The following is a 26,983-nucleotide window of genomic DNA, read 5'->3' on the forward strand; positions in this document are numbered from 1 at the left end:
ATACCTTCAGTACTCCTGCTTTTAAAGAACTCAATTATGTTAGAAATAAACAGAACATTTGCATGGTGTAAACAGGGGCTCCATTTACACACACACATATACATCTGTACCTGTCCTCAGTTGTCTTGGAGCTAGCATGAAGCCACACAGTACTATTGGATGTGAATTGTGTGCAATTCACATAACAGAGATCACACAGTGTTATTAAAGTGGACCGAATTCTGCAGCTGCCTCGATTTACAGTCAAACCTGCAGCGTGTCAGTGGTCAGAAGTCTCTCTCCGTGTGAATAATGCATGAGATGAACCATGTCTTTTCCTTCCTCGCTGCTGCCTGCTTCCATCTCTATAAGCCAACACCCCCTCTGTGTGGATGTTGCCCCTTTAGAGGACAAGTCGTCCCTAATAGTGCTCAATTTGTTTCTTTGTTTAATCCCTTCATCTTTGTCAGGACCCTCACGGGACCCAACGCCTTCTCTGAACTGTTCCCAAACCACAACCATCACGAATAAATATCGCATCCTCACCTGATCATAACCCCAAATCCTGAAGGAAGAACCGGTCAAGATGTCCTCACTCCTCATCTAAAACCTGTACAGCAACACACGGTTGTGTACGGATCTAATCTCAGTCGATGCCTAGCAATGAGGGGCTCAACAGGATTAAAATTATGGATTCAGGCTGAAAAGACCCTCATGGGATCAGAAAACCATTGCCGTTACTCATTTATCAGCAGGATTGATTACCCACCATCCATGTGTGCACTGTGTAATAGCATGTGCGCGCCTTCGTAAACCAACTTTAGATATTCTATTCAGCATATTTCTTATCAAAACAGCAGTAAATGTTGTCGTTTTCAATTTGGGGGAAAAAAAAACTTTAGAATCTCACGTGCCAAATGTCTCCAACATCCCATTGGGTGTGCTCGCCGTTGTCACGGCGATTTACGAAGGGCGATTGATTATAAAACCCTGAGGTGCAGTGCGGCCCTGATTATAGGGTGGTGACATGCAGGTTGGTTACCGTGGCAACCATGATCTAGCCCTCCCATTCACACTCTTTTTTTCTTTCTGTCCTCCCATCTTTCTGGTTTCCAAGCAATATCAGCCTTCATGTGTGTAACAGAGAATATTTTTGATGGAAAGTGGATGTGAAGTTTTTATTTTGTTTTTGCTTTAATGCAACAAAGTCAACCGTGGCAGGGTTTGTCATCTTCAGGTGGAGCTAAAGGATAAATAGTAGTGGAATTATTTGGTTAAATTTTCACTTTTTCCCCCCAGAAATGTTTTTAAATTTTTTTTCTATTTTTCCATTTTCTTTTAACAGAGGTTACGGAAGTTCAAATCCGTGAATCAGCAGAAGAGGTTAAACTACTGTTCGACTGCCCTGGGCTCAAATTGGAGCCAAACCCCCCCCCCCCCTTTCTGCAGCTGGACTTCTGGATTCACTTTGTGAGACGCGAATCATCAAATAGCAGCTTTGACCTGTGCAGTCCTGAACATTTGTTGTTTGATCTCAAATCTAAGGCTCACTGCTGAGCTGGAACTGCTTTACTCACAGTTAGTCTGTGATGTTTTTTTTTTTCCCAGTAATATTCACAGAAACAATTCACAGACATTTCTAAGTCCCCAGACTCATCTGGAACAAATGATTAACTGCTTTACTGAAAGCCTGAGGCATAATATCATACATTTACTTCGGTGTTAGGGGCGTGGCTTCTAAAGTAAAACCATAAACAACTTGGATGTGAACAGAGGTGAATAGTCCAACTTCACCTTCCATCTGGTCACAGCAAAAAAACGAATCAGATTTTTTTACTCTGTGTTGTTACTGAATATCTTTCTGCTTAAATCTTGAACCAGAGTGGAATATTTCTAGAACGTGTGGCTGAGTGAAACTGACTGAATGACCCAGCACTTTATACCACAAGTGTTGCTGGAGCAGTACTTAGACTTTGCCCCCCTCTCTCTATGGACATCTAAAACACAAATGTAATTATCGTATCACGTGAACCAGCATTATTAAATTAAGAAACTGAATAAACTGATTAAGAAGGCTGGCTCTGTGCGGGGGACAGCTCTGGAGCCCCTGGGGCTGTTAATTCAAAAAGCATCTTTACATAACGGAGAATGCTGTGCATTCTCTACATAACATTAAGATCAAAGAAAGTGTGTTCAGTCAGAGGCTTTTTCAGCTGCACTGTGACCTTAAATGTTGAAGCAACCTGCTTATGACTAGTAACAAATGACAGTTTTGATGTTTTATGCTGACAGAATAATTTCCCATTTTGGAACTGTTTTGAATAATTCAATTCAATTGAAATATTATTCAAGTCAAATATGTATCTAACCCAGCAAGCTGCCAACTTTAATCTAAGTCTACCATTTGTCACAAAACGTGCGGCTGAAAAACATGACGCAAGCCAGTGCACCTCTGGGACAGGAACATGCTCTGAATGCTGATCTATTGATACAGCCAAGCTGGTCCTTACATGTCAGTGAGCACAGCAATTAATAGCAGATCCTCACGACTAAATCACAGCTTATCAACAGTGTTTTGATAATTCTTTCCAGCCCAAGAAAACGAAAAATCCCACTCAACAAGCAGCACATTTTGACCACAAAGTGAATTCACCAATCACTCTGTGTGAAAGATGGGGTTAGCAAGGCCCATGGATACCACCCCAAATATCTAGCCAGGTAGATATTTTGTAACAGTCTTCTGGGGAGGAGTTAGTGAGTCAAGGAGCTACAGAGAATGCAAGAGACGGGGTAAGGAGACACGATGGAGGGAAAACCTGGAAAAAGGAAATAAAAACAAACGTGACGGGAAGCATGGTGAACAAAGTTCAGTCTGCTGGGACTCGGAAAACTGAGCAGAATTTGGTTGAACACAGGTGAGAACATCCGTTTTCTTTGATGTTTCCAGCACAGAATATTGCAGTAGACTCAAGAGAAGAAACTGCTGCTTCCTTTCGACAGACAGCTGAGCAAATCAGAGGGAATCACCAGGATTCAGGGTAAATGATGAGAGATACTGCTCCGCGTGGCAACTGGAACTGCTCGATAGTCAGACGAGTCGAGGGGTAAAGTCTGGTGAAAAATCTTGTAGTGTGTGACCTCCTGCCACGGATCAGGCTTGAGACGTGAACCCACTAAGACTTCAGAACTCCCAATCACAGGATAAGCATGTTGAACAGTGTAAATAATACAACAATCCGACTGTGGTACAAAACTGCAAGTCGTTCATTTCCTCATAAAATCCGACTGCGCCGCAGTCTTAATTATACTCGTGCAGCTTGTATCTTTCCGTGCCAGCAGATTTCTTGCTTACAAGTATGATTTTTAAACTTCAGTGAAGTTTGCAGTTCCCATTTGCCCAAAGTTGTAACCCTGATCTAAAATCCTGTCAGTCCACGGGTATCCTGTGAATTTGACAAGCAAGCTGTACGAAACAACTCCTTTCTTCTGGGATTTGCCACAAGTACGTTGAAATATTTGAACTTTTTCTTCGGGGAAGTTTGATAAACAAAGTGGCAAATGGGCAAATGCAACCACCGGCTTTACAGCCAAACTGATCACTATGTTCTGAATGGGAAGCTGTGTAACCTACAGAGTGGATACATAGCTTTTCATGCATATTATAACACTGTCTTTCACACAAAAAAAAGAAGTATATAAATAGAATACTACCAGGCAGACAGACCCCTTCACTTGTCTCTCCCATTGTAGTTTTGATTTTGTTTGTTGTGGAAATCCCATGGCATCAGTGAAGTTTATCCATCTATCCGAATATCCATTGAAATGAAGGACCCAACACACCTGAATATGTGAACAAGGTGTAAAACAACCTCTAATGATAACTGTAAAGCTCCCACAGAAGTAACAGTGAAAGCCACTGAGACCGAAGATCGTTTTAGGTGACTGAACAAATTAGACTTTGGGTTGGTTTCTGGAAGCTAGGGTTAAGGTTAGAAAACTGATCAGTTTATATATTTTTTTCTCCTCCACTGTGGATGGGATGTAAAATGACATTCAACTGATTGTTGTTTAGGACAAAAGAGACAAGATGTCACATGTAAACGGTTTGTTGTGCCCCTGCAGCCAGCCAACGGCAGGGTGCTCGGCAGCGTCTGGCTCTGTGGTGAGAAGCTCTAGATGTGGCATCACAGGATGCAGGGCAGGATAATAGGGTCTCCATGGTTACAGTGTGACATTTTGGGACGTTGATTCATCGACACGTTGGGGCTTTCTGATGCCAGGACAGCTGGCGGTGAGGTCACAGCGTCAGCCAGAGGGGTGAGTGTGTGCGCGCTTTAGGGGAAGAATGAAATGCAAGGACAAAGATGAACAAAATGGATGCGAGAATCAAAAGTAAAGAGCGAGAGTGGCGCTGATGTCACCGTGTTGCAGAGGGACGACTCTGGAGAGATGAGACAAAGGGCAGAACATTTGACCAGAAGCTACTCATCACACCTGCTGATATTCACTGTGTGTCTTTGCTTGTGTGAGTAAGTGTCCGTGTGTGTGTGTGTGTGTGCGTGTGCGTGTGTGTGTGTGTGTGTGTTGCAGGTAGCGGTGGTTTTCTGATCAAACATGCATAATTTCTCTACTTCATCGCCGACAGTTGTATAATAACCAGACTAAATTTGACAGCTTCTGCTCATGCCAACCAATTGAGGTTGCTACACTGAGCGACTTCAAGAGAAGAAGAAAAAAATTCATGATGAAATTCTGGAGACATTTCCCTCTAATAAAGAATTCCAAGATAGATGGAAAGGCAACCTCATCCCTTTTTGTGTCCATCTGCTCCTCATTTGTTCAGCCAAGTCTTAGTCTCTTCACTTATTGGCCTTCTCATCTTCCTCTGCTATAAGCTTCAAATCCTTCCCTTTTTCTCAAGCCTTCTTTTCCCCTTTCCCTTCAACCTTTCCATCCATTCATCCCTCCTCCTCCTCCTCACGATAAACATCCCCTTATATTTCTGTACACTAGTTAAAGTGTACTTGTTAAGGAAGAGCAGAATGAGAAGCCAGGGTAGGGTCAGCAACTCAAAGAGAAGCAAATACAGTCTTTAGAAACCAGAATAGTCCTCATTAATGTTAGAAGTCTTGTCTCTTATTATTATTAGCGTTATTATTACTAGTATAACTATTATTAGAATAAAATAAAGCTCCTTGGCCCTTGTTGATGCAGAGAGAGACGGTGCAGGCTATCAACAGCAGAGTAATGGTTCCATGCTGTTCCTTTTCATCCCAGTGATCCAACTGGAGTAAAAATCCTTCATTCCAGACGTAAAGGGGATAATATTCCATTTTCAGATTTAAAGCAAGATTTGTCTCGTTAAACTTGTACACAGGAGCCATTCCGTTCCGTAAAAGGGTGGTTCCATTCAAATTCCAGTGACTTTAAGAAGATTTAATTCCGTTTGTTATTCCACCATAGACTCATACTTTGGTTAAAGGGAAAGAAAGCATCTTGAGCTGAAACCAAGCGCACTTTTAACGAAGCTCTTTGTAATTCCATCATAATCGCACCTTTAATCCTCCCAGAGAAAAGAAGGAAAATTTGTACTCTCTCTTTGAAACGCCACCCTTTGGTCTCCTTGAGGCATGCATGGAAACTGGCAGATGTTTATGAGGACAGCTGCAGGACAAAAAATAAAGTTCAGCAGCGTAAAAACCTTTTTCCTTGTAATTTAGATTTCTGTCTGAAGCCAAGTCTTCATGTTTTTAAGTGAGATCTTAATTTATTTATCTTTTGATAATAAAATAAATTTTCCTTCTGCATCTTAACAGCAGATTTTGAGGATGTGTATTGGCATATTTGGGAGGCTTGGGTGAAATTCCGTACGAAACAATCATACAATATCATTGACCACTGGGAATATTTCATGCCAAGGTTAATCCCGTTCAAATGGGACTTGTTAGGGCCGTTGCTCTATGCTCAGCCCACAGAGTGTCTTTTGTATCGTGTTCCAAACAACACAAGTGGACAGCGATTGGTTCAACATCCACATAAACGCATGGTTTCAAACTGTCCCCATAAACATCTGCCACATCAGGATCCCTTCTGTCCTCACAGGTGTTACCAACAGTTGGGGATGTTACACTCCTGATAAAGTCCAGAATCCAATCCTGTAAAGTTCCACAGCAGTTTCCGTTGGATCCTCGCTCCTCACACCTCTCTCTGTCTCATGCCATCTTGGTAAGTATTCAGCCGTTCTGCAAACAAGCAAAGAATAACAGTTTGGTTGTCCACTGTCTCCTATAGCTGCGTGGTGACGGAGTCCTCTATGACTTCACAGCTGTCCTCTAAGACATCATCGCATGGCCCCACCCACCCGCCCATCATCATCACCATCCCCCCACCTCCTCCTCTTGCTCTGTCTACGCCGACTTCGCCCGCCCCCTCCACGCTTTCGCCCTGGAAAACGTCCTCGCTGGAGTCCAGGAGGTGCGAGCTGGACTCGGACATGTTGGAAGCACAGTGCAGGGATTGGCAGGGGCACGGGGGCGGGAGGGACAGCGTCAGGAGCGAGTCCCGCCCGTTCGTCCGCCGCGGCGAGAACAACGGGTTGTCAACGGAGCGGCCCACCTCGTTCAGGTGGGTGTCGCTTCTGGTCACGCCACTGAGTCCGAAGTCGGAGTGGCTGTGGCTCTCCAGGGGGCGGAGCAACCCGTCTGAGATGGTGTAGGAGGGTGGAGATTGTAGCTGGAGTGGCGTGGGTGGAGCTTTGCGCTTGGAGCGGGAAAACAAGTATGAGAGGCGTTTGAAAGAGTCCGTCTTTGCACTTGGAGCTGAGAGACGCTGTAGGCGGCTCCGCGTGCGAGCGAGTGACGAGGAAAAAGAAGAGGAGAATGATGAAGAAGGTGAGGGGAGGGCGGTGGTGGAGGTCGGAGGGATGCTGGTCGTCTTCAGCCCATTGCTCTTTGGTTTGCCCTCCTCTTCCTCCTCCTCCTCTTCCTCCCCCCATCCATCGCCCTCGTCTTCTCTGTCTATCTGTGTCATTCCAGAAATTGAACGCACCAGCGCAGAGACGCCAAGCGTCGGCGCAGCACTGCCGCCGTCTTCCACCGGGTTGGTGAAGGTGACGCTCTTTGACTTCTGGACTCCAACTCCTCCTCCGCTGTCGTCACCCGATTCGCTGTCGTCCTCCGATGCCATGGTGCCGTCGTCTTTCGCTGCCTCACTGGAGGAAGAGTAGTGGCGCCGGGGAGGACGCCGGTTGCCGAGGAGATCCAGGACCTCGTAGCGGAAACTTGAGATGTCTTGTTTCAATTCCTGCAGAAAGTCAGAACCACGGGGAATTTAATGTCACAATGTTCGAGAGTATTTGGTCTGACATCACGTTGAGCCAATAAACGCTACACTCTCTAAACTGCAAGGATGTAGTTTATTCTGAAGCCTCGCTGTTAATGGTATAGTAAACATGAAGAAGAAAAAACAGAGCTAGAAAGAAGAGGGTGAGGAGGGTAAGTGGGAGAGATGAGCCTGATGACTGCTTGAGAGAAAGGAAGCGAACTGTCTGTTTGTAGAGGCAGAGGGTGAAGAGGAGGGTAAGGACTCAGGAAGAGTGGATAAATGGTGAAAGTGGGACAGATGTGTCAGCAAAGAGAGTGGGGTCGGTTACGCTACACCCATTTCTTTGCCCTCACTGATATGGGCATGGAATACAATTTAAAGAGAGCACAGTGACATTTACACATCATTTAACGAACCTTAAATGATCTTTTAACCATTTCCCCAAATGATGGATGGAGTGGAAACTGGATTTTCGTGTTGGCTTTAGACATTGAGAGAAATATGTAAATTCCGAATACGGTCACATGATTAATTGCACAACTGTCTATTTGCACATGATGTACGCCCAGCTACCACCATGAAGCAGGTAGGACTGAAAACGCTGTGGCTTTGTCTGACACTGACGGTGTCATGTCCAAAAAGGTAAATAGACTGGAAAATACCAAAATATGCTTCTTTTTTTTTTTCTTAATTTAAGAATGATATCAGTTTAAATACTTAAAAAAATAACATCAATAATGTTGTGCATTGAAATGATAAACACTGATTTTCATTTCTTTTTCTTTTACCACTACTTTTTTTTTGCATTCTACAAACTAGAACAATCAATTTATGAAAAAACTAGAAATTATGAGCATGAGCCTCTCTCCTCACTTTCAATCAAGCCCCTTAATTCTAGGAAAAAACAGTTGCAGAGAAAGTTTTAACCAAAGATTAATGGCTTTACCCATCTGTTAAAGTGATGGAATTCAGTAACAGTTGTGTTTATGTTAGCCATGCTTCAATTAGACATACATAAAGTGAAAGAAAGCACACAGTGCACCCATAATTATTGCCATTTGCACAAGAATGGACAGCAAATAAATTGAGGTGGGATATAATAGCCCTTAAATATCCCTTTTCTACATCTTAAAGCGAGCCGTCAGTGTTAAAATCTGAGTTTAATTGTACTACAGTAGCAGTTCAGCTGTTATCAGCGCAGGAAAAATGCAGTTTAAGTCTCTCTATAGTTACAGTTTTCACAATATAAATGTGTCGTTTTGCCATAGGAATTCATATCAACCTAAACGGAAAACTGCAGTGTGTAAAACAAAACAGCAGTGGGTGGGACACATTCGGACGCCACCAGATTAACAGAAAGCAGCGTACGCGTGAAAGGTGCTCTAATTAGTTGCTCAGCACAGATAAATCGTTGTTGGGGGCAACAACGATTTCTGTTTCCTTTCAAATCAAATCCCATGCAACTGCAATTTAGCCTGTTGCCTTTAGAGAAAAATACCATAAGCACCTGTGCATATACTTCCTCCATTTGTGTCTCTGTTTATTGTAATTCTCTTCTCTCAAAAAGACACAGACAGCTATAAAATAGCTATAAAATATGAACCGCACGTCTCAAAGCTTTTTCTCTTCCACTCGCCACATGGGATCCAAATGCTGCACGTCTTTAATCCACAGTAAATAAAACCCTGATTTATCTCAGCAAACACCTGACGTTAAGACACACATTATAAGCACATAGACGCATACAGTCTATGTTTATTTATAACTCCTTGCATAAATGCACACACACACACACACACACACACACACACACACACACACACACACAGGTGAACACACTCTGGGAGTGAAAAGTGATTTACTTCAATGTGCACCTGCTGTTGTTTTTTCAGCCTAAAGGAACTTTCCACTTCAAAGCACTTCATTGGCATTAAGGGGGGAAACTGGCTCGGGAGGTAAAACAGCTCAAAATAATTCATGGCTCAGAACATTTGGAAAAAGACAAAAACACCCTCCTCAAGGATCATCGACAGTGAAGAGCTGGTGCTGCTCAGAGCAGTAGATTTTGGGCAGGAGAGAAGCTTTGAAACAGATTTGATAGTGGGCAGGTGGTAGCTATATAAAAAAAAAAAAAAAAAGTCCTTTAATAAATCTTTGCGGCACTAAAAAGCACTTCTGCTTGCGGTATCAATAAAACCTGCACGGTTTATTGGAGCGTTAACATAAATAAGGCGCCTCCGTGCACCTGATGTTTGTGCAGCTCTGCCGACCATCCAGACACATAACGACTCAAACGTGCCGGTTATACTTGTTGTTCACCGTGTTTGAGGAGGGTTCCTGTTTCTTTAGCTTGTTTAATTATTTATTAGGATCGATACAGCACATTGCCATGACAACAGTGGCTCATTCTGTGTTACCCACCTTAAAGTTTTCCTCTGTAAGCCCTTCATCCGTCTTGGCACTGCGGATCATGGCAGCCACGTATCTCTTCACCAGGCTACGGATCACTTCCTGTTGAAGACAGTTGCCGTGGTTACTGTAATTCTTTTCACCTGTTTTTACTTCTCTCTTCTTGTCAAATTGTTTCATCATTTTTTGGGTTAGTCTTTGTTTTTTTTTTGTCAAAAATTTTGAAACTTGAAAAAAACACTTGAATTGACAGATGATCAGTTGTCTAACAGTTTTATTCGCACGTGAACACTGAACACGTCCAGAGAATGAGGGTCCGGACATTGCCTGCTGCTGGCCTTTCACTCACGTGCAACACAACAAAGGATTAGACTTTAAGTAGGGCTGGTTGAAGGGATGGCTACAGTGTCTGAGACCCAAAATGCTCAAATTTGCACATGTGTGATGATACATCGTTACTTCCCGCCGTTGAAGCCAGACAATCCACTATATGGAAAAGACTGGTTTTCTGTACTACTTGTATACTTGTCTATAAATACTTGTCTTTGCACATAACTACTAATTTGATACTAATGTCAACTTTATTTTATTTTATAACATGTACTGTCTATATGGTACATTTAAAGAGCTGGACTTGTTAATGTCATAGAGTAATACAAAACCCTGATCTGATAATAAAGCTGATATTAAGCATATTGAGTTTTCTATGCCCATTTTAAGAGGCATCTTGTAGACAATGCACCGTCGCCCACAGTTAAAGAAGCCTTTGAAAGAGTTACAATGCTGCTCAGAGATGACCAAAGTTCCAGTACAGCCGCAGCACTGTGGAATGCTTCCTGGACACCGTAGCCACTCCTGCCATCTATTTTTAAAGTTCCTTTTGCCTCCTGGAAATACTCTGGAGTGGTTCCAGGGTACAGCGTGCTAGAGGCAGGATAGGATTTAAAAAAAAAAAGAGAAACACACTTCAAAAGTCGCTGCGTTTCCTTTACAGCACATCAAGGACGTTGAATGAGGATCTCTACTTTTAATATTGGTGACGGTTTTTATGTTGATATCAAAACTGCATGTATTAACTTGAAAGCAACAGTGACTTATTGAGTGAATTTCCAGCTGTATTCAGATACGGATTCAGAAATGTTCCAGATTTAGCCCACCCTTAGAAAAAGCTCTGTTGGGCCCGAGGCTGATATTCTTGCTCACAAACACTGACTCTCCAAAATATGACACAACTTTTAGAGCTGTGCTTTTCAACCAAAATAGCATTTCTTCAAAAAATGCTTTGCTACCCCAGTTCCAAAAAAAAAAAAAGTGGGAAGCTGTGTAAAATGCAAATAAAAACAGAATGCAAATGTTTTATTCACTGTTTTTTTTTTTTAAGTTGAGGCAGAAATCTATTTACAACTGTGTACTATCATCCTTGTTTCTTTTAACAACAGTCTGTAAACATCAGATAACTGAGGAAGCAGCTGCTGGACCTTTGGGAGAGGAACACTGTCACATTCTTGTCCGATAGAGGAGTCTAGCAGTTTAAAAGTTCTAAGTCTTCTTTGTCATAATTTTGTGTTTCATGATGCTCCGAATGTTTGCATTTGGTGAAAGGTCTCAACTGCAGGCAGGTCAGTCTGCCACCCAGAATCTGCTTCTGCAAATACTTAAACAGGTAGAAAACTTCTTTAAAAATTGTGACTTCGTCCACCCTAATTTTTCTGATTTAGTTCATTTTTCTGCCAGCACCTTTATGACATCAGTTAACAATGTTAACATGTAATCCGGGAGAATATTGTCAGTTTGTTCATGCAAGTTCGTGCAGGCCAAGCAAAGTGAAGAGAAAATATAGCATGTCGATATTGGTTATTTATGTATTTTCTCCATCTATGTAGTACATAATGTGCTATATAATCATTTCTGGTACAACTATAGAAAAAATACCAGCAAGAAAAACTTTGTATAACCTATTTAATGGCTTATAGTATTGTGAAAGTAATCAACAATGTGCAGCACGGTTCTTCTTCGATGTTGTATTGTTAAGTAATCAGTAATGAGGCAGGTCACTTTCATTGATTTACAGGCCAAACGCACATTTCACAAGCATTTGGTGCTCAGTGGGCGGTAATTCCATCCCTGATATACTAGTACAGTGCACAAGCACACTAACACACAGCATCCTCCCACAGTTAGCACCTGTGACTGCCAAACAGGACGTTCTGGCATGCTGTCACTCAGCACCTCTGCCAAAACGCACCACACACTCTGTTAATGTGAGGGACAGATTCCCACAACAATCCTTAAAACCGTGGATGGATATCAAAGGAACAATCAACACTGCCAAATACAAAAGTACTGGCATTACTGCATTTGTAGTCACTGCCAGTGCTAAGGTGTCAAAACACGAAAGCTCAGTCTTGGCTGATTTGTTGTACAAATTCTTATGAAATTCACCTAAAACTGCACATGAAGGTGACAGCTAAAGCCGCCAAAAATAATGCAGTGTGTTGTTTTACATCCAACACAAAGACTTTAAAAAGTCTCTAAAAATACTAAATATGCATGGATTTATAATTGTCAGATCCAATAAATAAGCTCACACTACAGTTGATATCATTGAGATAATAAAGAAAATACTGGCTTGCTGGTCATAAAAAGCCAAATGTTTCGTCTAAGGATACAGACAACTTGCTTTAAATACTAACAGCTGCTAAGTTATGTATTATGAAGCTGACTAACAGTGAGAGCTTGGAGGTTCTACTCTGCCAAAGTGCTCTTAATCAAGGTGTTGACTCAACTCTCAATAACGTGAGTGCAGAACCTCAGAGCGCTGCGTGACGAGTCCGACAGCACTGTTTATTTCCCTATTCACACATTGCCGTGGTCAACAGTATCTGGCATTCGTAAAAAGTTGCTTTTGTATATTTCTGTCAAACTTAAAGAGCCCATATCATGTTCAGTTCCAGGCTCCTTGAGGGTCTAACAGAAGGGGATTACATCACGTTTCTCATCGTTGCAACATCTCCTGGCACCTTCTGTCCAAGAGAAAAACCTGTTTTAGCACCTGTGCCTTTAAGGCCCAGAACTGCTCTGACTGCTCAGCTGAGTTGTGTCTCAGTTTGCTACTCGCTCTTTACTTTCTTTGTATCCTGTTTTCAAAGACTTTACTTTACTTCCTGTTTCACACCTAATTTCCAGTTATTCCTCTCACCTGTTGTCCATTTGTAATTAGCTCTTTGCCAGTGCAGTGTCATGTCTCTATGGTTACTCTGTCAGTCTTTCAGTCAGTCAGTCCACTTGTCCATCCGTCCATCTACCAGTCTTTCATCGTTTTCTTAGCTTCTGAGACCATGTGCTCTTCTTTGCCTCCTTCTCTTGTAGTCCTGCATTTGGATCCTTCCCCCCCCCCTTTTTGGTTTAATTATGAATCCTGACACCAATAGCTGTTCCCTAAGGATTTCACCTTGAACTAGTTGGAAAATATAATGAAGTTAGGGACAGATGGTAGGAGATATTTGTTAAGACTACTGGAGTCACTCACCCAAACTCACAGCCTCCTGTGTTACTACTGTGTAAAAATAATCAAGCATCACCTTGGATGTTTTGACACCTTTTGACTGCAAGAATTTGTAGGAGAGAAGTATCTCCTTTTATTTGAAAAATATGGTCCAGTGTTTTCTATGCAAAAAGGAGATCATTAAGGTTGCGCTAAAGCCGCTCCTGTAGTATTTCAGAGATGATCTTGTCATGGCTGCGACTTCAGGAGTCATTTCACTCATTTAAGAATTCCCCTAAGCAGAGTTTGTAACAGTGAGAACATGTAATATGCTAAAAGAAATGTTTAACAGAAGGGGAAAAAAAGCAGAAAAAACTATATTAACCTCTTAAAGTTTAGTGCCTTTTTACTCCAGTGGACCTTTGTTTGTTTTATGCCTGAGGATGTAAATCGGTCATTTTCAGCAGCATGTCCCAACTTTTTAAAAGCCATGTTGGAGTCATTAAATTCAAGATGAGGAAATATTTGGCATGAAATAGAAAAATGTCTCATTTTCAACATTTGATCTACTTTCTAGGTTCTATTGTGAATACAACATTGGTTTATTTATTCACTTCTGGAGACTACACCAAGTTATTTCACACAATTTGATATCTGTGGATTTATTAGATGGTTACAGAGTGTTCATGAAATCGCAGTTAGATGTAACTGGCTTTAAGTCTGGGAATTAGCCTCTAGTGGCTCCCATTTCTTCTCCACATAGATGTTTTGGTGTGATAAAAATGGATGTGGAGCTTTTAAGCCCTAAAGTTGTGCCTGTCTTAGCGTCGAAAAAAGCTAGAAACAGAAAATTAAGAATTGCATTTCAAACAGACATGAAGATGAGAGCAGACACTGACCTGGTAATGCTGATTCTGTATGAGGCTGTCAGCATGACGCTCCTGGAAGAAGAAGAAGTGATTACATTAACCACACAATGTTTCCACATCCATCACCACGCCACTTTATATTTCTTTTTCAATTTTGGTTCATTTCCTACAGTCCTCTGGCCCGTTATTTCTTTCCCGTCTTTGCTTATTATTCTTCTCAGCCAGGCTAATATTTCACGCAGAGGTCACTCCAAAATTAAATATGTCCACTGCCTCCTCTTGCAGCACGCCGTTAAAACAAAAGCCAACGGGTAACAAATTGCTTTTGGCTGCGAGAGCGACACTTTCACAGCCCAGGTCCTCCATCTTGGAGAGGTGCTGAGTAATGAACTTCAGTTAATCATTTATCATCTTTCAAAAAAGAATTCCTAACATTTAGTTACACCCTTCATTTACATGTCTGGACTTAAAGCACATGGTCTTATTCAGAATGACAACCGGAGAAGTGAAAATAGTGAGCAGAAAGGTTTCTGCTAAAAAAGACACAGTCGCTCCATTAAACGATGGATTCAATTGGACCAAAATAGGCTCGACACAAGTGAGATTGTTTCAGTTGACTCTGTATCGATGAAAGAGCTTTCTGGATCTTTTGTTTGGTCGCTCACTTGATTTCTTTCACCCCACGATTACCTTCCAGTTTCCATTCACAAATATACTATATTTTACATAGGGCTGGGCAAGTTAACTCGTTATTATCGCGTTAACTCGTTCATTATTTAACGCAGACAAATATTTTATCGCGCATTAACGCAGGTTTTATTATTTATTTCATTATTGTAAAAGTCTGTTGCTCACAGGCTTTTATTTTGTAAAACTTTGTTGCTGTCTGCTGCGGAAACGGAAAAGAAAGTAATTGGCGGATCCACCAAACATGGAGAAGGGTATGGAACTTTTACTCGGACAGTGGAGCGAGGCTTCTACATAAAAACTACATAAAAATGCTGATGTTAAAAGTGTGTTTGCACAACAAATGTTATGGCGCTTTCATTTATATGGCAGCACATTTAAAATAAAACTAAATGCTAAAAGCTACACACTACTTTTGAATTCATTTTTGGATTTTGCGTACAAATGCGATTAATCGTGATTAATGAGGGACATCATGTGATTAATTAGATTAAAATTTTTTAATCGTTGCCCAGCCTTAATTTTACACTATTGTAGAACTGTGGTTAACAACTGTTTACATCTCTCCACCTTCACATTTTGTATTTGAATCATTTGGGAGGAAAAAAAGAACATAAACATGCCATAGCAGTCTAAGATTACATTAACTGACACCTTTACATTTTTAAAATATGCTCTATGAATATCGCAATAATATCATTATTGTGAATTTCTGTGAAATCGTGCAGTGAAAATCTGATAATGTGGCAGCCTCAGTTCACAGCAACAACTTCCGAAACTAAAAGCAACCCCTTGAATAAGCTGCGGATGTTCTGCTGAAAAGAAGCAGGTAATGTTTCGGTACCAAAGGTAACAAAAGCTGGTCACTGTAACCAAGGTTACCACCTCTAATGGGGCTCAAATGAAGGCTGGTCAGCACACATGATATAATGTCGGCATAGATTATACCTGGAGACTGTGTGCGTGTGTGTTTTTAAGACTTTTAATAACAAGCACTGATCAGAAATGGGGGGTAATCGATCTTTCCTGAAGGCGCATCAGGTAGCGTTTAATCTAATTTATTACCACGTCTGTTGTTCCACCTGCCAGCCTCGTTCATCAAAATCTGGCAGCTGCTCAGTGTTGTGTTCACGTGCTGGTGCACGAGAGCAAAGAAAAAAAACGGCTACTGCCAAACTTTCAACAGAAGTACGGCTCATCACTTCTATTCAGTTGCATTTTTTTTCTGCATCAATGTGGCGAATTTCTCAGATTGGAACTTAAATGGTCCAAACCTAATAGATCACCTTTGATTTGATGGAGTCAGCTGCGCTCGCATTGGAAGCAATTCCTCTTTCCTTTGGACAAAGCGCTAATGTAAAGGCTGTTTGGAACATGACAAAGTGCAAAAACTGTTTTTTCCACTGGCTCTCTGTCGACTATTATATTCGTTTAATCAGCTGCTTTAGATGAACATGTCATGTGTGAGGAGTTTGTGTTCTCTCTCTTTTGGCAGCATATCAAAACAGCAAATTTCACCTTTTGACTTTCAAGCCGGATGTGATGCGAGCGCTGCCTAAACATATTCAAGACCAATGTGATAATAAACATAAAGACAAAGTCAAAAGCTTAAAGGTTTCGTGTTTCAAAGCGGAGAGTAAAAAGTGTAAATGAACAGTCTGAAGAATCCCAGAAAACTCAGCTTTTCGAGGACTTTTCAGTGAAAAAAGCCTTTGGTCGTAATGTTTGGAGCTGATGTTCAGAGTGTGAAGTCAATAATTCTCACTCGAGGAGTGGAGTCCCAGTGAATGAGCAAAACTGCATTATCCGTCACACAAACATCCATCACCTTCATATCTCCTCCCGTGTCGTTTCTTCTCTCCACATTTTAATTTTATTTCTACCTCAGCTCAATATTCAGTCTTTCACCTCGTGCTTCCCACTCATCCATCCTCTGGTTTGTCTTCCTCCCGCTCCCTGCAGCCGGCTAACACAATACTGACACATTTCTGTCAACACACACAAACCTGCAATCATCCTGCCCACATCATCCTCTAAATCTCTCTCTGTCTTCAGAGCAATCATGGATTTGAATAGATCATGCTGTTTTTTCGGCTCTAATCGCGCGAACACACAAAGACGCGTCCAAACGCATACATACACACAAGCTGGCTCTTTGCCTTGATCAGATCTCTGCAGAACTGTGTGGCTCTGTGAACCTATGTGGGCTGTTTGGCTTATATAACTCAGCTGACTTCAGCTGAGGTGAACACGCCAGCTGCACTCTGTGTGTGTGTGTGTGAGAGTGTGAAAAAGCCTTATCATTCTGCGCTGCTGTCTTCAGATGACTGGACTGTTAAATGTGTTCATCAGGACGTGTTTATGTGCCGATGTTTTTTTCTTTCTGTACTTTCAGACTTACAGCTGATGTCCGTCCACGTGCTGCGGGCTTTTTGTTTCCTGTGAGGTGACTTATCCATTTCGTATCTGCTCTTTCTTTCGCTCTTTAATCCACCTTCCAAGGGAACAGGTTCAGTCACCGCGACGCGATCGACTCGGTGACGAGTCAGAGCCCCCAAAGCGAGATTAAATCAATATTAGCTGGCTTTGCGTAATTCTTATCACTGGCAAACTTGTCAGTCTGCTCTCAGAGGTCCGTTTTGTAATAGAAAAACAGCCCAAAACCTCAAATATTGAATTTTCTACCAGAGGAGGAAATATTCATATTTCAGTAGCTGCTCATATTTGCTGCCTTCTTATCTGAATAAATGGAGCACGCCTGCCAAAGTCAATTATATCTGATCGGCTTTTCATTCCAGCTCCACAATGCCTGCTTGTTTCTGAGCGTCTGTGGGAACAATGGAACTTGGGTCAATACACAGCCCAATCATTTTTGCCGTGTGGCCAATCAGAGGGGGTTAATGATAGTAGGTTTTCATTTATTTGTTTTTAACCAGTAAACTCCAGGTGTCTGTTGGCTTTGTTGTTCTTCCCTGCCTGCAGCTTCACAAGCATTTACTGCTGCTGATCTTCAAACTACAATTATTTTCTCACAGATGTGCTGCCAGTGCAAATCTGCCCGCGTTACTTTGTTATCAATACTATCAATCAACTGAATCTCTGCAATTAAAGTGCGGGGAGCCACAACTGCAGTTTAGGCCTGAAAACTCTAGAGTCTAACTAAAATAAAAACCAAGCTCCTATAAGACCAACAAATATCATTTATCATGCACACCATCTTTCTTTTTTTATTCATTGTTTCCATTTATTTAAGTTGTGCTTCTCTTATAAGAGGATTTCCAGGTGTTCTTGCTTTTTTCTTCCCTCTGAATGGACTACTTTCAAATCTGTGGTCTGCTGCTGAGACAAAACAAGCAGCTTAAAGACGTCACTTTGAGAGAGAGTTTTCAGGGAACTGAAGTGGCTGAAGTCACCATCCCCTTCACAGTGTTTCCAACTTAAGTTGTTCAACTTATGATTTCTCCTGTTGCTTTAAGGGAAAGGCAGCAAACCTGCTACGACAGCCCCCTCTATCAAAAACCCCCCAAAAACATGTCATATGGATATTAGCCCAATTCATTCATAATCCATGTTTGTAAAATGTCAGATGGTAACCAAACCATAAGCTGTTGTTCCTATTATCTATCTTAACCTTCTCATTTTAACCGAAAATGAATATTTAAGCATGCAGTCTGTGCCTTTTCTGTACCAAGGTGAAAATGTATTCAACTAACGGGAAAATGGAAATATTATGGCAGTATTGTGTTTACTTGAGATAAATGTGACAACCTATATTAATATATTTCATGTTTATTTAGCTTTCATGTACTTAATTGTAAAGCGTAAAGTGCTTGTTTTGTGTGTACTGCTGCGTAACGGCTGCTGATGTGAGCTGCTACCCGTCTCGGCCACGACGCGTTTTTTTTTTTTTTTATTCCATTTATAATCTCAAACTTATTTCTGTGGGTTAAATAAAGGTCGTCTTAAAAGATGAATACGATGCAGTGAAGCGCTCCGACATTCTTTATATTTTCCCGATATTTCTGCTACAGTCGATTAACCTTTCTCGTCTAATATTGTCCCGGCTGACAGAGCACATTGAAATTCTGTCGTTGTTAGGGTGTTTTTGTTTGGGAATGTGACCTTTACAGATAAGAAATAATCTTTGAGAAAAGACTCAGTGGTGGCATCAGCTCATAATTCATGTAATATGGGAGTAAATGAAGCCCGTCGTTAAATAAAATAGACCCATCTCTGTCGGAGCCATCGATGCATCTGTGAGTAAAGCAAATTGATTTATTTTTTTTTTAAATCAAAAGTCCTTTACTGGTTTGATCTTTATAATAGAAGACTGGAGCATTTGAGTGGGGGAGCAAAGGCACATGAAAACTACAGCTATGACTTGATATTTATATGTGCACACAAAAGCTTGAAAGTTCGGTCAAGCTGTAAAACTTTGCTCATGAAATAAAGAGCAACTGGTTTTGTGTGTGTTAGCACAACCGGTTGTTTTGGTAGAAATGCCGAAAGGAAATTACTGTGTAATGTTTCGGAAAGAAATATTAAAAGGTAGAACAATCTCACCAAGCACGTCCATTTAGCTGCTGTTCTGGAGCTTTGGAGCTGATAACACGGCGTTTATCAGCATATGAAGGAGTCCTGCGGAGGGACAGTTGTGCAACGCGGCCTTTATTCTGAGCTTAAAGGGTCAAACTAAAAGCCCGTCTTATCCTAACAAAGCGTGACTTCTCCTTTCCGTTCAGTGAGAGGTGAATTATCACAACAGCATGAAAGAATGAAGCCTTTCAGTCGCTTCGTTCGGGAGGTTTGGAACTTTCGGAGTTTTGTCTGCAGCCGCTGATCTGTTAGAAGAGGCGGGGGCGACAGGAAACAGATCTGCTGCAGATCAGACCGAGAGTCTCACTCCTGATGTTGGCAGCTGCTTCTTCTCGTGTCACAACTGATCAAATTTCAGTTTTCCATTTACAAATGCATCGAGTCAATATATCCATGTTTTAAAGATAATCTAATCATTATCTGTTACTTTCTTTAGTCTACCATGCATGTCCTTAATTTTAATGTTGGCAGTTTTACAGTATATTGTATCTTTGTGTGACTTTCTCATTTGTCTGTGAAACAAAAAAAAAAAAAAAAAAAAGGGTAATTGGGGAACACCCACACATACCTGCTGAGACTAACTGTCTGTAATTTTATGCTTTCTGTTTTTTTGAGTCCCATCCTGAATGTCTGATGTTTGACACAAGACAATTTGGTACCTGACATCTCAGAAGCAGTAGAAAACAAAACTATTCTGATCACATAAGACATAAACACAGTGTTCTAAGTGAATCGTGGGGGATTACAAATCAACAGAAAAACCCTGAACACAACCAGGATCATTAATTAAAAAAAAAGAAGTAAAAATGGCAGACTGTGCTCAAGTCCCCACCACGTCGTTCTGCCTTCGCTTACCGTGAACTCTCGGAGGTTTTCACACTTGTGTGAGGCCTCCCCGGGCGGCTGACCTCTCTGGCACAGCTTGTTGTGGAGCCACACGAGCAGGTACAAGATGGACTTGGGGCTGGGGATGATGTTGAACGGAGGCGGCAGTGTGCCTCCCTCGTCAAAGTAACTCATCCACAGCTTGGTGCGGGCAAACTTCCACTCAATGTCGGCGTGGTCCTGGAGAACAAGAGGGGGACTATGGATTCAATAAGATCACGTAACAAGCTGCTGAGCTTCAAAATCTCTGATTAACTTTTTGTTGACAGTTGCTGTGATGATGTGGAGATAGAATAGAGGAGATCGAACCTAAAACTCTAATTAACCAAACGCGAAAGATGGGTTCAAATAGAAAAAAAACTTCCTAATGATAAAGGGACTGTTCCACATTTTGAGTGTGTTTCCCCTTTAAATGTTCCATTCAGTGTTGGTGTTGTGTTCCAACAGCTTTATCCGTTTTTAAAGGTCCCCACCGACGTTTAAAACAGTTAATATAATTTTCCATCAGTAATTAATTAGAACATCAATGAGATACAACTAATTTGACAACATTTCAATCATTTTTTCTCTTCTTTGTTATACAGGAAACAGAATTAAGTGTGTGTGTGTGAGAGTGCAGAGTCAATTTGAGCAGTAGCTGAGTTTCCATGATGAGGGTAAATGCAACTTTCCATCTAATCCAAACTGAAAACTTTGTCTCAAAAAAACCTGCTACCGAGGAAGAAACCACAACTTTGTGAATACCGCGAGACTTACCTGCACACACAAGTGTTTCTATGCTGACCAGTGTTCGGTTAGTTGGTTCATTTGCACAGCTATGACAACTAGAAGAGCATCAAACATCTAGTTTTCACATTAGTACATTTGTGATCAGGACAAGATTTCAGGTTGTCACTCACCGCGATGAGCTGGTAGGAGTTGTTCATCATGGCAATCAGCATGTTGAGCAGCACCACCAGCGAGATGACGTTGTATGTCCCGAACATGGTAGCCCCGACAAACTCTGTGAACTCGTGGCGAGCCTTCACGTTGGTGACGTACAGGTTTATCAGCCCGAAAATTGACCAGAAGAGAGACTGGAGAGTCTCAAATAACCTGAGGAGAGGAAGCAGTTTGACACGGTTTGTGTATGTAAAGAGCCATGATGATGATGACAAAAGACTTTTAAACAATGGTGGATCATCCAACACAGCAAGACTACAAATAGGACCCACAGTCACACATCAACCATACCTTTAAGATCAATGTCCCATCTGTAACTGCAGCTTTATTGTGTAATTTACTGAGTTCTTGTTTCTAAGGATGCTTCCTCTCAGGGTCTTTGAACAACCAAACAATACGCAAAAAAAGATTAAAAATGGGCAAATGTTCGGAGATATGCTTTTTGGAGATTAATCTGACCACGGTGGTCATCTGTTTAACCGTTACAAGATATTTTAGAAAATGACGACACAGTGGTCATGACTGGAACCATGACGAGTTCACTCAGCTCCAGTTCCCTCTGTAATACAGTCCCACACCTCTCTCCTAAAAAATGTCACAGCATTTTAAAGAATGCCAGCCACTGGCTGTCAACCATGTTTATTCAGTGTTTTTCACTGTAGTTAAAAGTTATATCAAGTTCATGCAAACAAGTCAAGTTACTGATCAGAGTAGGACTCGGGAGCCGGACCACCTCCCTCTCATAAATGACCTCCTTACTTTCCCCATTCCTCATCACATCTATTGGTCCCCTGGAATGCACAAAAAGAATTACCTCCAAAACTTTACCGGCACTTGATTTCGGAACAATCGGTCACATTTTTAATTGGCCGAAAAAGTAATGTTGAACCTCTGTGCAGGGCTAAGATGTCAGGTGGGAGGTTTGTGTCATACTGATACAGGATTTAGTTTTTATCGTTGCAAGGGTGCCTAATGGGATAATAACCTGAAACCTGAGGGAAACAATGCAATTTGATGTTCCAAAACCTTTTTCTATCTGTTCTCCTGGAAATATTCCTTTGTCACTGAGTCAGCTTGAAGGAGAGTGAGCTCATCTTCACAGCCGAAGTATTCCACATCTATGAGGCTGGAAATGTAAAGTCCATCACTTGTGATTCCTTTGTATGTGCCAACATCAGTAAAACGAGACTCATTTCCGATTCAAGCAAGCTCATATACACAATGTATATCGGCACGCAAATTGGTGCCGAGTAAATCTGAGCATAAAGAAACACCCACCGTGACGCCGTCCTGTTACACCTGCCGTGGAAATTGTTGTGGCTCCTTATTTCCAACTCTGCGCTCCTGTTTACTCATGTTGAATTTAAGACCCCCCTGTCTGCTTGTTGCACATGACCAATTCCAACCCTGGCAGCTTCTGTGGAGTGAAAGTCTCACATAACCAATGTGATCTTTGGTATCCCCTTAAAAGGGGGAGCAGGGACCTCAGGTTGGGGACCACTGCATTAAACCAGTACCAATCTCCTCTCTCGTAAGATCATCAAGGGATCAAGACCGGTCTAATCTGTCAACCGACACATCCACCCTCAATTCTATATCATGTTATTCATCCTGATCATCTACAACTTCCTCCCTTTTTTTGGGGGGGGGGGGGCTATTTATGCCTTTATTATATAGGACAGTGAAGAGAGACAGGAAACAGGGGACAGAGAGAGGGGGAATAACATGCAGCAAAGGGCCATCCGATGCGGGATTCGAACCGGGGCCAGCTGCAGCGAGGACTGTAGCCTCTGTACGTGGGGCGTCTGCTGTACCCACTACGCCACAGACCACCCCCTCCCCTTTTTTAAAATCAGTGCGCTCACATCATTGTGGGCTTAAACTAGTCGTCAGGGTCGGTTTAGAACAAAATTTGGGAAAGATCATAGTTTGATATAGATGGATCTGAAGCAGTTTTATTGCAGTGAGTTTTTATTAACTTTTGTAGGACACGTTCATATTTCATACCCTTGTCTTTCTCATCCATGTTTCACTCGGCCTCCTCACTCTCCATCCACAATTCTCTGACGCAGGACCTCTTTTTCGCCTTGTCACACTGTTTATTTCCTTCTTTAATCTCCCTCCTCGACTGACTCTGGCCTCTGTTCCTCTTTCTGTGTCTCTTTGCGACAGTCACAGTTACAGCAGTGCTTATTGAATTTTTGATGAAGAAACAATAGGCAGCGCCCAACACACACACACACACACACCAAGAGAACGACACAGACGGAGGCTCGTTTGCAGGGTGTTATGTTTATGCTGCATAAAATATTCAAGGCGGCAGAATTTATTCTCATTGCAGGACTGTGCATTGTTTTAGGCACGCGTGCATGACAAATCACTACATCACCCGTAGCACAAACTGTGTTCCTTCATAAACAGCGTTTGAATGATGGTGTGAGAATGTGTGGAGGCGAAATATGTTTTTGTGTGTGTGCAGCGTAAGTCCCAAGGTGAGAGACTTGGGTGGTTGTGTAACTGATGAGAGGAGCAGGGTGAGGGGGGAATTAAATCAATGATGAATGAAGCAGCCAAGCGTGATATTGTTATGAAACAAGAAAGAGGGGAGGACGTGAACACGAGGGAAAACAATGAGCAAAAAGGACGAGGGGCTGAAACTCTGCTTCCTTCCCTTTTTCTTGTTTTACATTTTTCCATCTTCTCTTTGTTTCCTCTCCTCTTTTCCCGATCATTCTCACCTCCAGCTCATCACAAATTGCTTGGTCAGGAGCCCTGAACACCCCGTTCCAACACACCTGAAACCTCTTTTACATATTTCTTACGTACAAAGCAGTTCAGTGAAGGCATCTTCAAGTCTAAAAGGGACCACATGAGACCAGAACCAAATGTGCTCTGTTGATGACGTCACCAACCGATTTCAGGAGCTTTTGCTTGGTTCATCTGATTGGTTGAAGTTTGCTTGTGACTTTTGCAAGACAGAGGCATCATCGTAGCACCTGTGAAGTACATTTTGAACATGCCTGCCAATTAAGAGGACTTCCTGAATGGTTCAGTGAAACAAATCACTCAATACGTCAGATTACTTGGTTTGCCCAAATGGACAAAAACAACATTTTCTTTCTGCTGTTATTTCACCTCTCATTCAAATGCAAACGCTATTTTTTGGTCAGAAAACCTGAGATTATTTTTAAAAACACTTTCCAAACTGAAGCTTTTGTGCGTGTACATGGCAAACAGGGTTTTTTGGAGAACGGCGACTTCTCAGTCAGCTCTGCGCATGCCCACTGCTTTGTGTAATGCACATGCGTCAGAAACCACAACAACACTGGCGTCTACACACCGGATTTTCTACACCTGGCTAGCTCAGCTTGGAATCTCATTTGACTTTCACTTGGGCTGTGTGCTAGAAAGGTTTTGGATAAATTTTCGAGGTGAAACATCAATGATGTCCAAAAAAAAAAAGGAAAATAAAAAGGTGCCATCATTGGGCCTCATGCAAGAACATTTTCGTATTTTTATTCTAAATTTCTCTCAATTTTTTTCGTACGTAGGTCTCGTACGAAGGTCTTGTACGAACATGCCACGTCAGATTCAACAAACGCGCTAAACTAAAAAGTCTAAATGAGCTGCGTAAATAATGAATGCCACCCGTGCGTATTTAAAGGCGGGGTAGGGGATCTTTTTCTGGAACATTTTTTTACATATTGCTTGAAATACTCTTCACACCCCCATTGCAACCAATTAATTATAAGTTTTGACATTAATATGAAAAGTTTTAGTGGCCTCTAGAACGTACAATCTAGGAAAAACACTATCCAATCATACTGAACAGACCGTTCACAATGATTGGATTCTGATGCCGTCTATCAAACTGCAATCTGCTCCTCCCTCCCCCTCCTTCTCCCTGTGCGCGTACCCTGCTCCGTGAACGAATTACGCGTCCAGAAGCTTGGCAGGAAGCTAAACTAGAGCCAGCTTGGCTAGCACCTAGCATTATTAAACGTATAGTTATCATATACTAAATACTAAATACTAAATACGGCAACGATCGATGCTTGCTGTCAGAACAGCGCTCGTACACCTTCGTGCTCGTTCATGTACTCTAGAGGCGTGCCTTCGGGGGGAAAGTGAAGAAAAGGGTTGGGACTTTTGACCTGTGTATTTTCAAAATGCAGCTTCGCTGGACTCAAAATCCAGGATCTCCTACCCTACCTTTAAGGGCACGTGCACGAGGACCAAAATTACACCATACAAGGCTGTGCTTCCTCGCTCCTGTGCCAGGAAGTGTTGAGTGTTGAGTCATGAGAATGGCATCAAGGCGCAAAAAGAACAACTTTACGGGCTCTGAGATTGAAGTTCTGCTTTCAGAGATCCAAAAAGGAAAATCTGTCATTTTTAGCAGTGTCAGCAGTGGAATTACGGGACCTGCTAAAGCAAAGAAATGGGAAGCAAACGAGTGCTGTTAATTCCATGTCACCTGTAGTTCATAATGTCACCGAAACAAAAAATAAATGGGTTGATATGAAAATGGCTTAAAAAAAACGTCTCGCCCTGGGCAAGCGCTCGATGACTGCAACTAAAGCCGTGCAATCAGTTGTTGCCTCATCATGAAGGCTCTTTGATGGGGTGGTCCATGAGGGGGGTCTTCTGCCACCACACCTTCTAGTCTGTCTGGTCTGGTTCAGGTGGAGACCCTCGTTCATGGCAATATTGGACAAATCTGGCATGCCTTCTCTGGAGAGCAGTTTGTCCCCCGCTGTATCGAGACACACCCACCTGTCCTTCAGCTCAGTGCGCTCCACGACAGGGGCACGGGTGCTTTGATGCATATATGTGTGCAGTCTATTGCTCCGATTATGTTTGGCAGTCCACCCACGGCATGAAAGTCCCTCTTAATTTGTACTTGTTGGACAGCGGTATTTGGGAATTTGATGTACCCTGGGTGATAAACTAATGAGAGTTTTGATGACCAAGAGGAGCGCACGACTCACAGGACTGGGACACCCCCGATCTGTCTCCAATCTCCCTCTGAAAGGTTCCAGTTGCCAAAAATCCGAGGGTGGTGATGACCTGGACGTGTGATGGAATTGGGTTTGATCTGCGTGTTTCTCTCTGGAGTTGTGGCTCTAGCAAGCTGCATATTTGCAGCAGCACAGTCCTTGGCAATCTAAATCGCTTCCCATTGAACTTGTTATATACAGTCAAATTAATGTTCAATTAGTGCATAATTTAAGTCAAACAGAATAATGTCAGCATCATTATGGGGTATAATGTATATATTTATTTATGTTTTCTTCAAAGTAATTAAATATACAATCCATTAGTCAAGCAAACTTGATTGGAATAACAGCGGACTATTTTACGAAACTCCTACGACAGGTCTGGATCACTCGTAAATTCTGTTCGTGCCTGAAAGAAAACGTAAAATACGAACAAATTTGTGAATGCGCAAATTCTCTTAAATCACTCGTATGCACTCTTTAAGAACAAATCTGTGCGTACGGACGGTTGTTGCATGACGCCCAATGTTTTAGTCACCACCAAGGGAAAATCACTTGGCAGGCTCAGAATGTTCTTCTCTCGTATTACATGCATCTCGACATGCAGTTGATGTTGATGCCACTTACTGGCCCGGCATGATCCCTTTAAGGTTGTAGGAATTTCTGCATTCCTATTTGGATGGAAGTACTTTGGAAAACCAGGTAGATATGGACACAGATTTATTTGTCAAATGGAGGTAAATCATGTACCTGAGACCTTAATCAGGCCACCTACACACCTTTAACTCCCAAAAGCCCTGTAATTATTT

At 42.0% G+C, this 26,983-nt stretch overlaps 1 protein-coding gene across 1 annotated transcript in view; it reads right to left on the bottom strand.

Moving 5' to 3' along the window:
- Nucleotides 1–6,264: 6,264 nt before the first annotated feature.
- trpc5a (transient receptor potential cation channel, subfamily C, member 5a) overlaps nucleotides 6,265–26,983 on the bottom strand; it is a 122,906-nt gene continuing 102,187 nt past the window's right edge. Inside the window, exons 14-18 of the mRNA XM_075450889.1 lie at nucleotides 21,132–21,327; nucleotides 20,203–20,412; nucleotides 14,095–14,136; nucleotides 9,724–9,813; nucleotides 6,265–7,281 (exon numbers count right to left, since the gene is read on the bottom strand). Of these exons, the coding sequence (XP_075307004.1) occupies nucleotides 6,265–7,281; nucleotides 9,724–9,813; nucleotides 14,095–14,136; nucleotides 20,203–20,412; nucleotides 21,132–21,327 (1,555 nt within the window). The remainder of the gene's footprint in view (nucleotides 7,282–9,723; nucleotides 9,814–14,094; nucleotides 14,137–20,202; nucleotides 20,413–21,131; nucleotides 21,328–26,983) is intronic.

The sequence above is a fragment of the Odontesthes bonariensis genome, chromosome 19 (assembly GCF_027942865.1).
Source record: "Odontesthes bonariensis isolate fOdoBon6 chromosome 19, fOdoBon6.hap1, whole genome shotgun sequence".
In the NCBI taxonomy this organism is placed as follows: Eukaryota; Metazoa; Chordata; class Actinopteri; order Atheriniformes; family Atherinopsidae; genus Odontesthes; species Odontesthes bonariensis.